The sequence below is a fragment of the Paroedura picta genome, chromosome 14, assembly GCF_049243985.1.
Source record: "Paroedura picta isolate Pp20150507F chromosome 14, Ppicta_v3.0, whole genome shotgun sequence".
NCBI lineage: Eukaryota > Metazoa > Chordata > Lepidosauria > Squamata > Gekkonidae > Paroedura > Paroedura picta.
The window spans coordinates 22,476,328-22,495,117 of NC_135382.1; the positions used below are offsets into that span (position 1 = coordinate 22,476,328).

General features: G+C 46.7%; 1 protein-coding gene and 1 long non-coding RNA gene across 2 annotated transcripts; one reads left to right on the forward strand and one right to left on the reverse strand.

Moving 5' to 3' along the window:
• Positions 1-480: 480 nt before the first annotated feature.
• Positions 481-18,033, forward strand: LOC143823795 (leukotriene B4 receptor 1-like). Its single transcript, XM_077310434.1, has 3 exons — positions 481-857; positions 14,996-16,088; positions 17,241-18,033. The coding sequence occupies exons 1-2, from the start codon at positions 830-832 to the stop codon at positions 16,072-16,074; spliced, it is 1,107 nt and encodes a 368-aa protein (XP_077166549.1). The 5' UTR covers positions 481-829; the 3' UTR covers positions 16,075-16,088; positions 17,241-18,033.
• LOC143823921 (uncharacterized) lies at positions 1,931-7,652 on the reverse strand. Its single transcript, XR_013226646.1, has 6 exons — positions 7,543-7,652; positions 6,701-6,777; positions 4,949-5,014; positions 3,700-3,818; positions 2,804-2,928; positions 1,931-2,091 (listed from the first exon to the last, which is right to left on the reverse strand). It is a non-coding gene; the product is annotated as an uncharacterized LOC143823921 (long non-coding RNA).
• Positions 18,034-18,790: the final 757 nt, after the last annotated feature.

The window sequence follows — 18,790 nt, forward strand, 5'->3', positions numbered from 1 at the left end:
TAAATAAGGAAGTACATTCAAAGACGTTAAATATATATTCAATGTACCTACTGGATGTCAATATAATTCTGTGGTATTATACTAATAGGGTACAAAATGTTCAACTAAATCTACATTGTTCTTACCCATATTAACCTGAAAGGAAGACAACCCTAAAAATGACACCTCCCAAAGATGATATATACAAATCATTTTTATTGATTTGTAAATGCTGGCAGGGGCTCATGGGAATTGTAAACCATGAACATCTGGAGGACCACAGGTTGACTACCCCTGTCCTACATGCTGTCCAGCTGCTGCTTAATGACCACGAGTGAGGGGGAAGCTCACTGCCTCCTTAGACAGCTGATCCCAGTGCTGAACTGCTCTGCCTGTGAAAAGGGCTGATCAAAGAGAGCTGCTCAGATAAGATAATGGGGTAAAAGTTCCCTCTAGGTCTCTGTTATTATCCAGACAATGGTAGTACATTGTGGCAGTCGACCAAACGTAACGCTGGAAAACATTGCAAGTACCAACATTCCAGTTAAATCAGTGCACCGTATTTTGGTGTCCTGTGTTTCAGACGGCAAGGCTAATGTCTAAGCCAGGCTTTCTCAACCAGGGTGTCATGGAACCTTGGGGTTTTGTGACAGCCCTGGAAGGGTATTGCTGATTGGGTGGGAATTAATTAAATTTTTATATATCTGTATTTAATTTAAAAAAATAGTGGGTGATATGACCATATATGGTCATGTTGACCTACCCTATCAATGGCCAATGATGAGCCTGGTGGGGATGGGATGGGGAGGGGCCCAAGCCATACAAATCCTTGGTAGCTGAGGCTCATCCTATGTGGTCGTGGGCTGGAATCCAGAGAGGTAAGTACTCTCGTTTTAACTTAACTGTGCGTGGGGTGGGGGGGGTTGATGGAGTCACATAAGCCTGCCCCAACCCTGTTTCTGGTGTTGGCATGGGTGTGACATAACATAGGCAGCCCTATTTATGCAAGTGCTCTTTGGTGAAGAAGCGTAAACTGGTGACCAGCCAGTTATAGTGCAGGTATGGTTCGGATCACAAATCTTCTGAAAATATCTCTGTGCTATCACTGCCTGTGCTGTGGGAGTGGCCTAGTGATGTCACATCCAGTGGGATATCTGGGTGAGGTCACTTCTGGTGACATGTGACTTCTGGGGGCGTGGCAGGAATGTGTGGCCTGCTGACATCATTGCTAGGGTTTTCTCGAAGCCTGAAGAATGTTTCAGGGATTTCTCAATGGTAAGAAGGTTGAGAAAGGCTGGTCTAAACCCTTTCAGAAAGGGTTTCCATTCCAGCCTCTATGGAGAGTTGCCAAATGTCCTTGTTTGGAAGACAGTCCTCTTTTTTTGATGTTTGTTGGTCAGAATGTCTGACTTCTGCTTCTGTACAGAAAATCAGTCCTAAGTGTTTTGGGTTTGGTTTCTTTGCTGAAGATGCTTTCTGTAAACATTCAAGGGAGAGGCATATTCAAGACTATTTGTATATTGCCAACCTTTTTATCACCGGGGATCACTCAACGCCAGGGACCACTCACTGGAGACCACTCAATGCCTTTTACTGAGGCCCGGTGGGGGGGTAGTTTACTCCTCTACTCTCAACCACTGCCCTAACGCTCTCTGATCGCTATGGTAATGTTTAAACATCCCTTCAAAATAAGATACAGACACGCCACAACAATGAACATAAGGAACATTTTATTTTCATGGAAATTTTAACTCATGACAATGACAAATCAATGGGAACCCTGAGCTTGTTTCTCTGCAACGAGATAGTCTCATCTGGGAGTGATGGGAGACAATGACACCCAAAGTGTGTTGTAAAGGGCTGGGGGGGGTGAAGTAAAGGGCCAGTGGGGGGGAGAAGGCGTCCTACGGGGCCCACCTCCAATTAGTCAAAGGACCACATGTGGTCCACGGCTCACAGGTTGGGGATCGCTAATCTAGGGAACTGGCTCTGGCTAGTATATGGGTGAGAGATCACCAATGAATTTTTGAGGTGGAGAGAGACAATGGCAGACCACCTCTGAACGTCTGTCATCTTGAAAACCTTGCAGGTTCACCAAAAATCAGCAACAACCTGAAGGCAAAAAAAAAAAGTATATCATTGAAGTGACAAGACATAAAGTTAGGTATGGTCCTTGTCCTCCTTTGGAGGCCGATATAAAACCCCGATGCCCCATTCCAGGACTTCATCTCAAAGAAGTGTTGCTCTGTCCTTCTGCCAAAGCCTCTTGTTTGAACTTTGTTGCAAAAATTCTGGAAGAGAATGCTCTTCGACATGTGACTGGCTTAATCTGCTGTTTGCTGAGTGGCTTTGTGTTTAACTTCTCAGATAAACTGGAACCAGTCCGGGATGCTTCTTAACTCAGCCTTGTGGAGGGAAACGGCTGAAACAAGTATCTTTTCACCCTTTACTAGTCACTGATTCCTGTTAATCAACAAGCTTCTTTTTGACTAATCTTTGAGTTGACCAGACTCAACTGTGAGACAGAATTGCACAGCTGGTATTAGAAATTAAATATAGTTAGGGCCAAGGCTGCTAGAATCCTACTGGGAAATCCCAGGAGATGAAGATTTGGGAGTGGAGCCTGAGAGCAGGGACAATACCACAGAGTATCTTCCAAAGCAGCCATTTTCTCCAGGGAAACTGATCGCTATAGCTTGGAGATCAACAGGGCTCACCTGGAGGTTGGCAGCTGTAAAAGCAAAACACCCTGCTATATAGACAAAACTGTGTAAATTGCAGAATTCATTCAAGTACAGTTATTTGAGCTTTTATCCATTCTCACCAAGGACCTCTTTGCAATTTCCATAGTTTCCTCTTTTTGTTCCACAACATCCTGTGAGGTAGGGATGATCTTCCTTGTCCCTCCCCTTTGACAGTGCCTCTCCTGTACAGCCTCTGGCACTCCAGCTGTTGGCAGAAGAAGAAGAAATAAATCACCCTTAGTGACATAATGACAGTACTCTAGAAATTGCTGGAAATGCCATATCACATCCGGATGACATCATTTCCTGGGTTTCCCAGAAGGGCGGTCAGAGCATCACAGACCCTTCTCCTTGCCCATCTCTAACTGCATGGATCATGCCTGGCTTGGAACCTGCTAACATTTTGTATAACTTCTCAACTTTCAGGATTGAACGGGGGCTCCAGTGGCAGCCATTTTGTGACTGATTCCAGACCACTTCCCATTTGTTGTGTCTCTTTGTTGTGGAACTCAGTACTTGTTCTCAAAATTCCAAAAACGCCTACAGTTCAACCATCTTTAGGAAACCTAGCTTTGACGCCTAACTGCAGCATGGACCAGTTTGGCCTTCCCTACCTCGCAGGATTGTGAGGATAAAATGGGGACTGGACAAAAGGATGTATGCTGCCATCTTGGTGTAGTGGTTAGGAGTGTGGACTTCTAATCTGGTGAGCTGAGTTTGATTCTGCGCTCCCCCACATGCAACCAGCTGAGTGACCTTGGCCTCACCACAGCACTGATAAAGCTATATTGACCGAGCAGTAATATCAGGGCTCTCTCAGCCTCACCCACCTCACAGGGTGTCTGTTGTGGGGAGAGGAAAGGGAAGGCAAATGTAAGCCGCTTTGAGACGCCTTCTGGTAAAGAAACGTGGCATATAAGAACCAACTCTTTTTCTTCTTCTTCAATAATATCAGGGCTCTCTCAGCCTCACTTACCTCACAAGATGTCTGTTGTGGGAAAAGCCAAGGGAAGACAAATGTAAGCCGCTTTGAGACTCCTTTGGTAGAGAAAAGCAGCATATAAGTACCAACTTTTCTTCTTCTGCCTTATGCTCCTTAAAGAAAGAATGGGATAAAATGTATAGGCAGGGAGAAGAGCAAAAACTACTCGGCTACACCCTTACAGACTCTTGTCAACGGCCAATTGATTTGTAGAAGGGCAAAGACCTCTTCCACTAAGCATTAGCAAGAATATTTGTAGATCTGCTCATGTATTTAAAAACATCTCACTCCCCCCTCTGTGGAGACTTAAAATGGCTCAGAACTGTGCTTTCCCCTTTTCCATTTTTATCTTCACAATGACAACCCTATGATGTAGGCTGGGCTGTGTTACCCAACAGGCTCCCACAGCAGAGTGGGGGATTTGAACCCGGGCCTCCCCAATCCTAGTCCGTAGGACTACACTGGCTCTCAAAGGGTGTGGGACTTAAATAAATCAAACATGTGGAGTCATTAAAGGGAAAGCAGGAAGAAGGGCATGCAAATCGCTTATGAGTTGTAATGCAACTCTTTCCCACGCTGTGTTTCAATATTAATAATCGTAAACAGCCTGAAAGGAAACATTAAAAACATTTCGGCTGTCTAAACGTGTAGGTGGACGTCATGCTGACAAGCCTCCTCCCTTTTCTGTCCTGCTTAATTGCCACCTGACGCCTTATACTAAAGCATGTAAGAGCCTAGCTGCTTGTGTAAAATGAATTTTTGGGATATTAACCCGGATCCAGAAGTCTGCAGCTCCCACACTTAGCTCTGACCTGACTCCAAACATTTTTAGTAGGGCTGGCGTGGTGTTTGCATGCAGATTCAGGGACTGATTTGTTTACTTACTCAAACCGGATTGTGGAATCTTGCTTTTGACGAGGGCATTGTTGAATGATTGCTGAATAATATTAGTGTTATAAAGGGTAAGTAGGGAGGGCTCTTGTGGCGCAGAGTGGTAAGGCAGCCGTCTGAAAGCTCTGCCCATGAGGCTGGGAGTTCAATCCCAGCAGCCGGCTCAAGGTTGACTCAGCCTTCCATCCTTCCGAGGTCGGTAAAATGAGTACCCAGCTTGCTGGGGGGTAAACGGTAATGACTGGGGAAGGCACTGGCAAACCCCCCCGTATTGAGTCTGCCATGAAAACGCTAGAGGGCGTCACCCCAAGGGTCAGACATGACTCGGTGCTTGCACAGGGGATACCTTTACCTTTAGGGAGGGCTAGTCAACGCCGTTGTCCTCCCCATAACAGCCTATGGATGCGAAAGCCGGACCCTGAAGAAGGAAGACAGGAGGAGAATAGATGCTTTCGAATTGTGGTGTTGGAGACGAATGCTGCGAATTCCATGGACAGCCCAAGTTACCCACAAGATAGTTTTAGAGAGGAGCAAACCAACCATGTCATCAGAAGGCTAGATATTATGGCTAAAGCTCACTTACTTTGGACACGTCATGCGATCAAACTCGCTAGAAAATCATTAATGCTCGGCATGGTCAGCAGCAAAAGGAAACGTGGTCGCCAAAGGATCTGCTGGCTCGACACGATCAAAGCCAACACAGGGATGACCAAGAACCAACTGAAAGAAGTGGTCATTGATTGAGATGAATGGAGAAAACTTTCCTATAGAATCACCGAAAGTCAGACACGACTGAATGGATAACATCATCATCAGGGAGGGAAGGCAGCTTGGTACAGCCTGATCTCATCAGATCTTGGAAACTAAACAGGGTCAGCCCTGGGTTAGTGTTTGGAAGGGAAGACTACCTATGAAGGCGACTGAGGAAAACTATGGCACACCACCTCTGTTTCTCACTTACCTTGGAAGCCCCTTACTGGGGTCCCCATAAATTGGCGGTGTTATTTGACGGCCCTTTACACACACACACACACACACAGAGGACTGTGCGGGACCAGCATTTCAATCCCATTTGTGTAGATTTCTGTACTGAACTCAGACAAGTTTTTCTTGCATGCATCTGAACCATGTCACGAGACTATAAGGCTTGCCTGTCGGCTGCTGATCACCTGAGAGATTGTGTTGTGTTTCTGGCAGATAAGGACATTAGTCGGCAAAGCGATCTAGCCAAAACACCAGAAAGAAAGGCTCTGGGCATGTGGATAGGGTGGTGACCACTAATCCGGTGAGCTCGGTTTGATTCCCCACTCCTTTTCCACAGCTGGGTGACCTTGGGCCAGTCACAGTCCTGTTAGAGCTGTTCTCACAGGGGAGAGGATTGGAAGGCGATTGTAAGCCTCTTTGAGACTCCTTCAAGTAGTGAAGATTGAGGTATAAAAAACAACTCTTCTTCTTTGTCTACTGAGTGGTAAACAGCCTGCTTTGCATGCAGGCGGCCCCAGGTTCGAATCCCAGCATCATCAGTAAAACGGACCCAAAAGCAGGTGATGTGGAAGATTTATGCTTGAGACCCTGGAGAGCAGCTGCCAGCCTGAGTGGACAGTTACTGTGTTCAGTTTTGGGCACCGCAGTTGGAAGAGGGATGTAGACAAACTAGAGTGTGTCCAGAGGAGGGCAACAAAGATGGTGAGGGGTTTGGAGACCAAGACCAATAAAAAATAAAGCAATGTGGGGAGAATCATAGAATCATAGAGTTGGAAGGGACCTCATGGGTCATCTAGTCCAGGGGTAGTCAACCTGTGGTCCTCCAGATATTCATGAACTACAATTCCCATGAGCCCCTGCCAGCAAATGTTGGCAGGGGCTCATGGGAATTGTACTCCATGAACATCTGGAAGACCACAGGTTGACTACCCCTGATCTAGTCCAACCTCCTGCACTATGCAGGACACTCACATCCCTATCGCTCATCCACTGTAACCTGCCACCCCCTTGAGCCTTCACAGAATCAGCCTCTCCGTCAGATAGCTAGAACAACAAAAGGCAGACACAGGTCAGAGAGGCACTGGACACCCATGGAAAGCTTATTCTTTATGTCGCTCACCAAACACAAAAACTTTGTAGTTTCTTCCTTTCTTTTAGACATTCATATCCCACTGTATCGTCTCAGACTCACGGCACCTAACAAACAAAACAGTACCATTAACAAGATTTTAAAAGTCTCCGGGGAACCTCCGGGGAGGGCGGTATATAAGTATGATAAATAAATAATAAATAAATAAAACTTTTGGGACTTAAAAGAAAAACACTGATTTTTTTTAAGCATCTTTCAGAACAATTCTCCCCCAAATGTTAAAATCCTCCAAATTAAAGAAACCCTCTCTTTTCAACCCTCACCCCAGTCACATGTGAAGTGGCCCAGCTGGGCTCTCTATTCTCAACGCCTAGCAATTTACAACTTCTTATGAAGCCACTCAATTAAATTCAAACTGGACAGAGAAAACACAGCATTGGGGGGGGGGGGAGGCAGAGAGACAAAAGCATTGCTAAAAACCAGTTTGGAATGAAAACAGAAACAAGGAGACTCTGTATTTGAGGAGGCACATCAAAGACCAGGCAAACAGCCTTTCCCAACAAGCAGGTCCCAGACAGTGTCACCCTCCCCCCCCCAGCTGTGCCTTGCTTTGCATTTGAAAGCATTTTCATTGATCAGAAGCAGCCCCACCCAGTCTTAGCAAAAACGACAGACTTTCCCCCTTATCCAGTCATTTGCTTCAAGGCAGGGTCTGCCTGTCTGTTATCTTCCCAACCCTCAAGCCCTCCTTTCGTCATCCCCCGCAGCCTCATCCAAAGAGCCCTGTGAGTGGTCTACCCCATCCTCCTCCCTTCACACAAGGCCATCTGGTTAATTGCCAGACTAGCTCTGGGCCTCTGGCAGTTCTTTACCTATATTATACAGCCCGACAATTATACAGCAAACTGCTGAGTTATAGTTTCCCCGTGGTGTTTGTTGTGTCTCTGGGCTTCTGCAAGGAAGTGATTCAACCAGTTCCATGTCAGCAAAGTTTGTCTTGAAGCAGGGCAGTTTCAGATTTCTTCTGGGTTAATCTGCAGACCTCATCAAGGTTCAGTGACCAAATTTGGAGGCTGGATTGAGGCTTGTCTAAATTGGAATCTAGGTTTCCTTGCTCTGAGAGAGATTCCCAACCAGGTGACCATGGGGGTCTGCCGCATTTCCCCTCCTGCCTTAATTGGCTCAGCCACAAGCTAGGACAGGGGGAGTCAACCTGTGCGTCCTCCAGATGTCCATGGACTACAATTCCCATGAGCCCCTGCCAGCAAACGCTGGCAGGGGCTCATGGGAATTGTAGTCCATGGACATCTGGAGGGCCGCAGTTTGACTACCCCTGAGCTAGGGAACAGCTGCTTCTGTTGCTCCCCTCCTGACGTTCTCTCATGGTTTTTTATGCCTGGGCAGAGATGGAGTCTGTAAACTGCCTCTTCTCTCTCTCTCTCAGTCCTTCTTGAGCCTGCCTGTTCATCTGGGTGGTGATGTCACTTCCAGTGACATGTCACTTCTGGGGGGTGTGATAAGGAGGCATGGCCAGCTGACATCACTTCTGGGACACTTCAAAACCTGAAATATAATTCAGGGATTCCTCCATGGTAAAATGGTTGGCTATGTTAAAGGACCTTAGCAAGGCCATATAAATTCACTATATGGGTACATTTATACTCATGTATACCAAATAAGATGAGCCTCTTGTGGCGCAGAGTGGTAAGGCAGCAGACATGCAGTCTGAAAGCTCTGCCCATGAGGCTGGGAGTTCAATCCCAGCAGTCGGCTCAAGGTTGACTCAGCCTTCCATCCTTCCGAGGTAGCTAAAATGAGTACCCAGCTTGCTGGGGGGTAAACGGTAATGACTGGGGAAGGCACTGGCAAACCACCCCGTATTGAGTCTGCCATGAAAACGCTAGAGGGCGTCACCCCAAGGGTCAGACATGACCCATTGCTTGCACAGGGGATACCTTTACCTTTATACCAAATAAGAGGGCGGGTTGACAGCTGTCCATTGATAGCAGTTCCTTCCTCCCCGAAGACTCAACATAGCAAGAGTTTTGTGTGGCTTCTGAATGCCATGCAAAATGTCCATTCAGAACAGAATGAGGTGGCTGGATGGAGTGACTGAAGCAGCTGGTGCAAACTTAAATGGGCTTTGAGGAATGATAGAGGACAGGAAGGCCTGGAGGATCATTGTCCATGGGGTCGTGATGGGTCGGACACGACTTCGCACCTAACAACAACAATACCATGGGCATACATGCAGGGTGGGGAAGGGGTGTGAGAGAGAGACAGAGAGAGAGTCCAGAAAATGTATTTATTCCATAGATTGCTTCATTGCCAGCTTGATGGTGGAGTGAAAGTCATTGAATGCCTGGTGGATGCTCTGCATTCCACTTTTCTGAAAGGAAAGTTCAAGGGGCTACTGATAGAAGCACACCAGTGCATTTGTGATGAAGGCCAAATAGAGACAGCTGAACATGTCCTATTTGAGCACGGACTCTATCGTCACCTCCATACAGATTCACTGGCCTCGTTGCTTGCAGAATGCCCGAGAGGTCTGAGGAAACAGCGTCTTAAGCTAATACTGTCAGACACAAATAAAGACCTAACGAAAATTGCTGCTAAATTTGCTTGTGGAAGCTATAAAAATAAGGCAGAGCTGGACCAACCCTACACCCTAATACTTTTATAGTGGATCCATATACAATTGGTCTTATTTCTTAGTTTTTATCCGTTCATAATTGATTTTATATCTGTAATTTTGTTTTCTATTGGTTGGTTTATGACCGTAAATAAAATTGATTGATTGATTGATTGATTGATTGATTGATTGATTGAATGCCTGGTGGAATATGTCAAAGTCTTCTTTACCACATTTCCAGACAGTAAAGATGCCCTCAACGTATCACAAGTACAGGAGAAGCATGAGTGGGTAGGAGTTTAGGAAGTCAATCATAAAGATGTGAGCCTATAGTTCTGAGTGAGAACAAAGTGTGCCCTATTTCTCAGGGCACAATGTGCCCTCAGGGCACTAACCAGAGGATCTTCTGGTTAGTTAGTTAGTTAGCTGTTAGTATAAGCAGTGACACTTCTACAGCAAGATAGGGGACAGCCTCATCCCACTTTTGTTAAAATTAATTCTACCCATTCTCCAAGGAGCTCCTCCAGCACCATTCTGTCCTTGCAACAATTGTAGAAAAGTAGGTTAGGCAAAGAGGCCATGTTGTCCCAAGGTCCCACCAGGGATTTGAACCTAAGACTCCCTAATTATAATCAATAGCTCTAACTACTACGGCTGCCGTCCCTTGGGAACCAGAGGTGCATCTTCTGTTTTTCAGAGCAAGTCTCAGTTAAAACACAGGGATTTAGTTTAAAAAAAACACAGACAACTCTGCTAAGGAGCCCTAAAACTTACTTACAATAGCTCTAGCCCTTGACATTGTCCCAACTTGCTCTTGGATATCATCTTGTCCCGACAAAACCTGCTGGAGTCGGCACATGGGCTTGTTCTGCAGCCTTCATCTAGTCTATCTGCTCTTTTTTTGCATTGGCATCATAGAAGCTGGAAGGAACTACAAAGCACCCATTCCCATCCCCTAAAGCATGGGGCATGGCAGGCATTCCAGACCAAGAGTCCCCTGGGCAGGAATCAGCAGGAACATTCACCCTGGGAAGGTAGCTATTAACTGACTATGAACTTGAGCTGCTGCTTGGAAACCGTAGATGATCTTTGCCACACATTTTTAGAGGGGAAGTTTTCCTTCCTTGGCCCACCCCCTGAGCCTTGCAGAACAGCCTGCCACACAAATAGGGTTACCGGCTCTGGGCTGGGAAATACCTGGAGGCTTTGGGGGTGGAGCCAGGAGTGGGCGGGGTTGGGAGTGGGGAGGACTTCAGTGGAATATAAAGCTGTGGAGTCCACCCTTGGAAGCAGCCATTTTCTCCAGGGGAACTTTCGCCTGCAGATGAGCTATAATCCCAGGAGATCCCTAGGTCCCACCTGGGTCTGGCAATCCTTCACATAAGAAGAGATCCGGTGAAACTCTCCCACCTATTTCTATCTCGGGGAAAGCTTTGCCTGCTACACTGTAGAATGTGGTAGGTAGGTATCCCCTGTGCAAGCACCGAGTCATGTCTGACCCTTGGGGTGACGCCCTCTAGCGTTTTCATGGCAGACTCAATATGGGGTGGTTTGCCAGTGCCTTCCCCAGTCATTACCATTTACCCCCCAGCAAGCTGGGTACTCATTTTACCGACCTCGGAAGGATGGAAGGCTGAGTCAACCTTGAGCCAGCTGCTGGGATCGAACTCCCAGCCTCATGGGCAAAGCTTTCAGACGGCTGCCTTACCACTCTGCGCCACAAGTGGCTCTATGTAGAATGTGGTAGTTTCCTATTAAAGACACAGAAGGAAAATTTAGCCATCCTGACCCAATACCTAGGAAACAGGTACAACTAGAGCTGCCAAGGCCACCGTTGGGAGGAGAGGGAGACCCTACCCCTGGTCCCTAGTCCCCACTGCCATTTGGAATCCTGGAAGGAGAGGGGGGATTAGAAAATACTCACTGGTGTGAGCATGGTGATGTCACTTCTGGGTGAAACCTCGAAGCAACTGTGGTAGCTCTAGGAATCACTGGAAACTTTATGGTTTCTGATAGATTTCTCAGGTTTCCCCTCATCCCATTCATGATGCCTGTTCCAACCCTCCCAATTCAGGATCCACCCAGCTTTTTCATTCAGTCTTACCTAGTTCCCCCTTTTAGTACAACTCCTATACCTCATGACTTTTGTCCATACAGGCCTCATGATTCTCAGGATAGCCTTTTTTATTTAGTGGTCTCCTTTCTTGACCAGCAGAATGGATCAACCAGGTAGATGGGGAAAGAGTTAAGTTTCTCATTTGCAAATTTCATTTCTTCAATGTGTAAAGATACAGTAATAAAGCTTAAAAGCCAGAGCAATCGCTAGCCTCCCGGAGTCACCAGCCTACAGAAACTTCGTTGTGTTAAGCAAGGTGTGGCTATTGCTTACCCAAGGCTCCAGGATACACATCCATTAAGTTTGTGTGATTCAAACATTCTCAGCCAAAAAGGCAACATAATATCTCAGTAAATTATAGGTGAGAAAACCAGAACACAGGAATGGCAAGACACAGAAACATCCCTGCTGATGTTTCACAGGTGATAATACAGATGCGCTTATAAAAATGCCAGTTCTTTCATATCAAGGATCACTGATCCTGACCCACCCGACTATTATGCACTGCTCCAGGCACTGCTTGCCTTCCCATCCCTGGCAATTGATTCTCTGTCACTGATTTAAATCCCTGCAAAATGCTCCAGGTCAAATTTCAGAATGTCTCCGACCGACTGGATTTCCTTGCTTGTTGGTTGCTTCTGGAGGACTCTTCTTCCTTAAAACATCTAATTGAGCCAAGAAATGAAGTGATCCTGGATTAAATGAAAGGTAAAGGTATCCCCTGTGCAAGTACCGGGTCATGTCTGACCCTTGGGGTGATGCCCTCCAGCATTTTCTTGGCAGATTCAATACGGGGTGGTTTGCCAGTGCCTTCCCCAGTCATTACCGTTTACCCCCCAGCAAGCTGGGTACTCCTTTTACTGACCTTGGAAGGATGGAAGGCTGAGTCAAACTTGAGTCAGCTGATGGGATTGAACTCCCAACCTCATGGGCAGACAGCTTCAGACAGCATTTCTGCTGCCTTACCACTCTGCACCACAAGAGGCTCTGATTAAATTAGGAGTCTGCAATAAACCAAAATGCCAGCTTTGTCCCCATATTCACCCCGACCACACTATCTCCAGACCTAACCATATCAGCCATACCATTGTTACACGAAGAAGCAGTTTTCTGGCAGGGGCTCATGGGAATTGTAGTCCATGAACAAATGGAGGACCACAGGTTGACTACCCCTGCTCTAGGGGAGTGAAGTACCAAGCGCAGAAAAGATAAGCAGAAGGAACCAGGGCTGCCTGCTCGTCCACTATGTGAGAGGAAGGGGAGGGGACTGTGGCTCCATGAGTCTGCCATGCTGGCAGGGACTCATGGTAATTGTAGTCCATTAACATCTGGAGAGGCACAGTTTGGCCACCCCTGCACTTCATCATGGAACGCGAAGATACAGAGAGAGCAATTTGGCGATTGGCATTTTTTGTTGCGGTCTTTATTCTTTTTATCTCCAAAATGGTTATTAAAAGGAACATAATCTTGTCCACAGTTGCCTAATGTTATCAGTAAGTCATTTTGTGAGCATAACGCTGCATGTAGATGCAACCATATTTGGATGCAGTTCTTAGAACAGCCTCCAGAGGGCAGCACACATCCATCCAACTAAACATACAGCCATTTTGTCAATTCCCATCAGTAAAAGTTTGGAGTCAGTAAAAGGGAGGGGGGAATGTCAAGAACCCAGATATTAATTTACCCAGAATGGCAGGCGATTTCCTCCCAGTGTCTCCTGATCCCAGACTCCTTGAATGGGTGCTGTGAAGAAAACGAGGGAAGCTAAGACATTGTTCATATGTCTACATTGTGTCTGGCTGACTCTTCAGGATTTCAACAATTTGGATGGATGGATGGATGGATGGATGGATGGATGGATGGATGGATGGATGGATGGATGTTTTATTCTATTCGCCATTGGCCATCACAATTCTGTGAAGTCTACAGAGTGTACAAAAACATGAGATAAAATAAATAATTTCTATATTATTTCATTCCACCTGTTTTCCAAGGGACTCAGGGCAGTATATATGGTCCTGCTCCCTGCCTTCCTTAGGTCCTCACAACAACTCTCTGAGGTAGGCCAGGCTGAAAGAGAGTGACTGGCCCAAGGTCACCAATTTCCACCAGTTCCTATGTGTGGGCATAGAAAGGTGCGTGTGAGAGTGAGAAGAAGGTGGTTCGTGCAATCCCTACCCCTATCCCTAGTTTACTCTTAACTAAATTTCACTGACTTCAGGGGCCTTGCTTTCCAGAAAGCACCCACAGGACTGCAGCCTGAATGTATAAGAGGTGTGCGTACGGATCTATGAGCGACTGTGAGAACGTGCACTTGCACACCTGTGCGGAGAAAACATGCCCCAGGGTCAAATGCTTCTAGACCTCCCCCCCTTCCTCCAGTCCCATGTAGTGGCCAAATCATGGTACGATCATTGGGAGTATCCCTTGAGCTTGCTTTATCCTTCCTCTCCTTTTGTGCTTGGCATTCCTTCCCTGGCTTCCTGGTTTAGGCAAACCAGTTGTTAGATGTACATTCCAGGACAACTGAAATAGGAAGCTGAGCCTCTTGTGGCGCAGAGTGGTAAGGCAGCAGACATGCAGTCTGAAAGCTCTGCCCATGAGGCTGGGAGTTCAATACCAGCAGCCGGCTCAAGGTCGACTCAGCCTTCCACCCTTCCGAGGTTGGTAAAATGAGTACCCAGCTTGCTGGGGGGGTAAACGGTAATGACTGGGGAAGGCACTGGCAAACCACCCCGTATTGAGTCTGCCATGAAAACGCTAGAGGGCGTCACCCCAAGGGTCAGACATGACCTTTATCTTAACACATGGACCACTAGTCTGATCCAGGAGGGTTCTTAAGATAAATTGATCTTAAAAGATAAATGTTCTCAAGATAAATTGATAGAATGTGAAAAATTGTTGTCTGTGTTAGGCTTGAATCAAAGGAATTTTGAAAGACGTGAAGGTGGCCAGGTAAGAACAAAGAAGAGTTGGGTTCTAGACCCTACTTTTCACTACATGGAGGAGTCTCAAAGTGGCTTACAATCACTTTCCCTTCCTCTCCCCATGACAGACACCCTGTGAGGTAGGTCAGGATGAGAAAGCTCTGACAGAACTGCTCTGTGAGAACAACTCTATCCGGACTGTGACTAGCCCAAGGTCACCCAGCCGGTTGCATGTGGAGGAGCGGGGAATCGAACCCAGCTCTCCAGATTGGAGGCTGCCGCTCTCAATCACTACACCAGGCTGGTAACTCAGCGTGTTCATCCTGCCTATCACCATTCATCTGAATCAGTTCTGGAGGTTTTTGGATGTGTCTGAAAACCCACCAGTCGTGTTTGACCCGAGGTGAGAGCAGGACAGAGGCCACCTGCGTGTGTGTCAAAAACAGGCAAAGCCACCTCTAAGCCCTTCACTCTGTCTGAAACTAGGCTCAGAGGCACGTAGAATTTTGCACAGCAAGCACCTAGGTTTTTTCAAGCCCTGAAAGTCTGAACTCTGCGGAAAAACAATAGGATGTGAAACTACCGTCGGTATGAAGTCATTTTTGTAGTTGTGTTATCGTTCAACCCTGGCACTCTCTTTGCCTCTGCAGGAGTGGAGCGGGCTGTGCAGGACCAAGAAGCTCAAGCCCTGGGCCAAAGAAAGGCAATCGCTTTAGGGAGAATGAGTCTGTCCGAAGAAAACGAGGCTCACCCGACCGCTGCCATTGGAAGGGTTTTGGTCTGCACCATACTGAGCTTGTCGTTTGCTGTCGGGGTCCCCGGTAACGCCTTTGTGATCTGGATCATCTGCAGACGAATGAAGCAACGCTCTCTGTCCGTCACCATGATCCTTAACCTAGCCATTGCGGACCTCCTGGTTCTTGTGACCTTGCCCATCTGGATTTATTCCTTTGCCAACACCTGGCTCTTTGGGATTCCTGCCTGCAAGGCCCTTGTCTTTGTTGTTTACTGCAGCATGTACGCAAGCATATTCCTGATCACAGCCCTGAGCTTGGAGAGATTCCTGGCGGTCTTTTGCCCCTTTGCTGTTCAACGGAGGACCAAGATGACCACCCACTTAGTGCTGCTTTTCATCTGGCTTCTCTCCATTGCCTTCGGAGCCGTCATCCTCCCCTTTCAGGAAACAGAGGAGACACCTTTGGGCCTGCAGTGTGCCTATCGCATCTACAGTGACAACACTCAGAAGGTGGCCTGCCTCTTGCTGGAGACTCTTCTGGGCTTTTTGGTTCCGTTTGCTGTTATCTCCATCTGCTACGTGTGCATCGCCCGACGAATCAGCAGCATGACAAGCTCGTCCAAGCAGCGATCAAACAGGCTGGTGGCTTCCGTCGTGATGTCCTTTGCTCTCTTCTGGCTCCCCTATCATGTCTTAAACTTAATGAGTACTGCTTCGACCCTGATGGAAGATTCAGACTTGAAGGCTTCCGAAGCTCTGGAGGACATTGCAGACAAGGGAACCTTGGTCGCAGGCTCTATAGCGTTCCTCAGCAGCTGCGTCAACCCCCTGCTCTATGCCTTTGCGGCCAGGAACTTCCAAAGCAGCGTGAGATTTTCCAAGCTGTCCAGACTGTTTGAACAAATGAGTCGAGAAGCGAAGCTGGAAAGGACAAATGAACTCTGTGTCGTCAATGGGAAAGAGGAAACTTTCGTGAGCACAGAGACGATGTAATGGGGACAAGCAAGGTATGTCTTGGGTGTCTGCGGGGCATTGGGGAAAGATGCGCTCTGGTCCCGTGTCCCACATCAGATCCCTAGGGGCAGCCCCTTCATTCCAAGGAGTGTCACCTCCAGCTGGGATTGTTAAAACAAAGTGACCCGATTTTCTCCCCGAACAGCAGCAGTCCATTTCTTTCCCTCTATTTAGGGATTTTATTCTGTTTCTCATCAATTCCCTTTTAATCCAAGAGAAATTCAAAGAGAGGAGGGGCAGGCAGGAAAGGTTCTACATCATAAATCCATGCTGAATCAGAGCACTGGTCCAGTGATGTTGGTATTGTCTACTCAGAATGGCATCAGCTCTCTGGGATCTCAGGCAAAGGTCTTTCCCCTTTCCTACTAATGGATCTTTTGACTGGAGCTGCTGGGGATTGAACCTGGGACCTTCTGAATGACAAGCAGATACTCTACCACTGAACCATGGCCTCTTCCCCAATTTCACTCTGCAGGTGCTCAGAGGCAGGCAAAGTCTTCCCAAACTTTCCTTTTGTCCTGCTGATTTCTCTGCAAAGGGAAATGAAAGAGAAAACTATTTTTTTAAAACAAAAGAGACAGAGAAACTTCAAGGAACATGTAGCTATAGCTTCAGCACAGCTTTAGTTTCCCTTTTCAATACTTTATTTACTAATTCTCTGTTTGATCGTCATTTTTGACTCTGCTGATTGTTTTTGCTGGAAAACAGAGCATTAAATATTGTACACTATTTTGCCTCTCACAATTTTTCATATTTTTCACCTGTATCATGTGGCCCATTCATTTTGAACCTCCAGAGCAGGGGTAGTCAAACTGCGGCCCTCCAGATGTCCATGGACTACAATTCCCAGGAGCCCTTGCCAGCATTCGCCAGCGAATGCTGGCAAGGGCTCCTGGGAATTGTAGTCCATGGACATCTGGAGGGCCGCAGTTTGTCTACCCCTGCTCCAGAGCATGCCTGGAGATCTCCTCAGATTATAGCTGGTGTCCAGTTGACAGGAATCAGTCCCCTGGAGAAATTGGCAGCTTTGGAGTATGGATTTTATTTTACTTATTAGATTTTGTAGGTACCACTCTCCCAAAGGGATGTGTGTGTTTTTATCCAGGACAGGAACTTTATTAATTCCTTTTTTATCTACATCACAGGGCTTTTCTTGAAGACCACTGATTATAAAAGCAACATCATAACACAAATGTTGTGACGGATCCATCTTCACCAAAGAAAACCACCACCAGGTCAACTCAACCTGAAATCGATCTCCACCCTCCAGTCTGTGGGCTTCCTTTCTAATCCGGCAAGGCCGATAGGTTGCATCCCAGTGCTTCTGGGAAAGTGGCATATATCAAGAACAGCAGATGTGGGGGATGGAAGATGTGTCTTATTGAGTCCCACCTCTAACTTGCTACCATCTAAAGAAATAAAAGATAACCAAATTATTGGAAAGCCTTTTGGTTTCCCTTTGAACCTAGGCAGATTGTGAGTGGGTAGGCAGAAAGGGCCATGTCAGTGCTTGGCTTTTGAGGCCCTTTCTTTTATGCCCAGGGAAATGCCGATTTCCTCCAGGCCGGACTGGTCAGGGATTCTGGTTTTTATTGGGAGGGGCATCATCTGGGCATAGGTGGGCAGGTTTCTGCAGGGGGTTGGACTAGATGACCCTGGAGGTCCCTTCCAATATGATTCTATGATGACTGCATTGTTCCTAAAGGGAAGGCCACATCCATGCGGGATTGGCTGTTGGATCCTCATTGTGCTTTAGTGATTCTCAGCGACCAGATTGTCTTGTGCGCACGAGAACATCCCATGGCAAATTGTTGCTAAAGCCTTGTTTGGCTATTTTAGATACCCTGCAATGCGCTGTGAATTTTGAATGCTATGATTTGCTAGATATAATCCCTTTCCTCTTATGTATCCCTCTTCTCTTTTTATCTTCTCTTTTTATCTTTTTTCTTTAAAAGAAATCATTCCCCCACAATGCTGGCAGAGGAGAGAGGGGTGGTATCTTACAGAAAACTCTAAAATAACTGACCTTTAGTATCAATATGTGCATATGTCTTTTGATAGAAATTATTTGGTCATCTCGACAGCTTTTAAACAAGTGTGAATTCTGAATTGTTGAAGACTTTGGCACGGAGAGATTCCCACCTTGCCGCGTCCTACCTCTGAAGATGCCAGCCACGGTTCCTGGCCAAAGGCCACTAAAACGACCAGACCACAGCCACACAGCCCTAAAACTCATAACAACCAAGTGTAAATGATATCTGAATGTGAGTAAGCAGCCTGCATTTGGGCTGCTAGAGAAACAGCCGTCCCAAGCATTTCTTAGACCCACTGAAATCAGTGAGACAGACTTCAGAGAATACAGGATCGGGATGCAAAAGATGTGTGAGACAAGTTTGTGGGAATTCGACAGTCCCAGGTTTATTAAGCTGCATTTTTGTAAAAAATAAAGGGCGGGGAGAGATAAAAATAAAGTATTGTGAATAAGAAAGTATATTTTTGTTCTCTCAGTCTCTTGCACAAACACAACTTCCTCCTTTAAGATTTCCAGTGGCAAGTGTAAGATGGACAGACCCACCAGCCATTTCCTATAAATGGCCAGTAAGGAGCTGTGATGCTATAGGAGCAAGCCTAAGCAGGTCTGCTCAGAAGTCAGTCCCATTTTATTCAACTGGCTGTTGGAAGAAGAGCTGGGGGG

Excerpts from the sequence above, each read along its gene's own strand:
- LOC143823795 (XM_077310434.1), top strand. The coding sequence starts at position 830 with ATGTGGTCGTGGGCTGGAATCCAGAGAG. Across the intron at positions 858-14,995 it reads GTGGGCTGGAATCCAGAGAG|GAGTGGAGCGGGCTGTGCAG; the intron begins GTAAGTACTCTC and ends TTGCCTCTGCAG.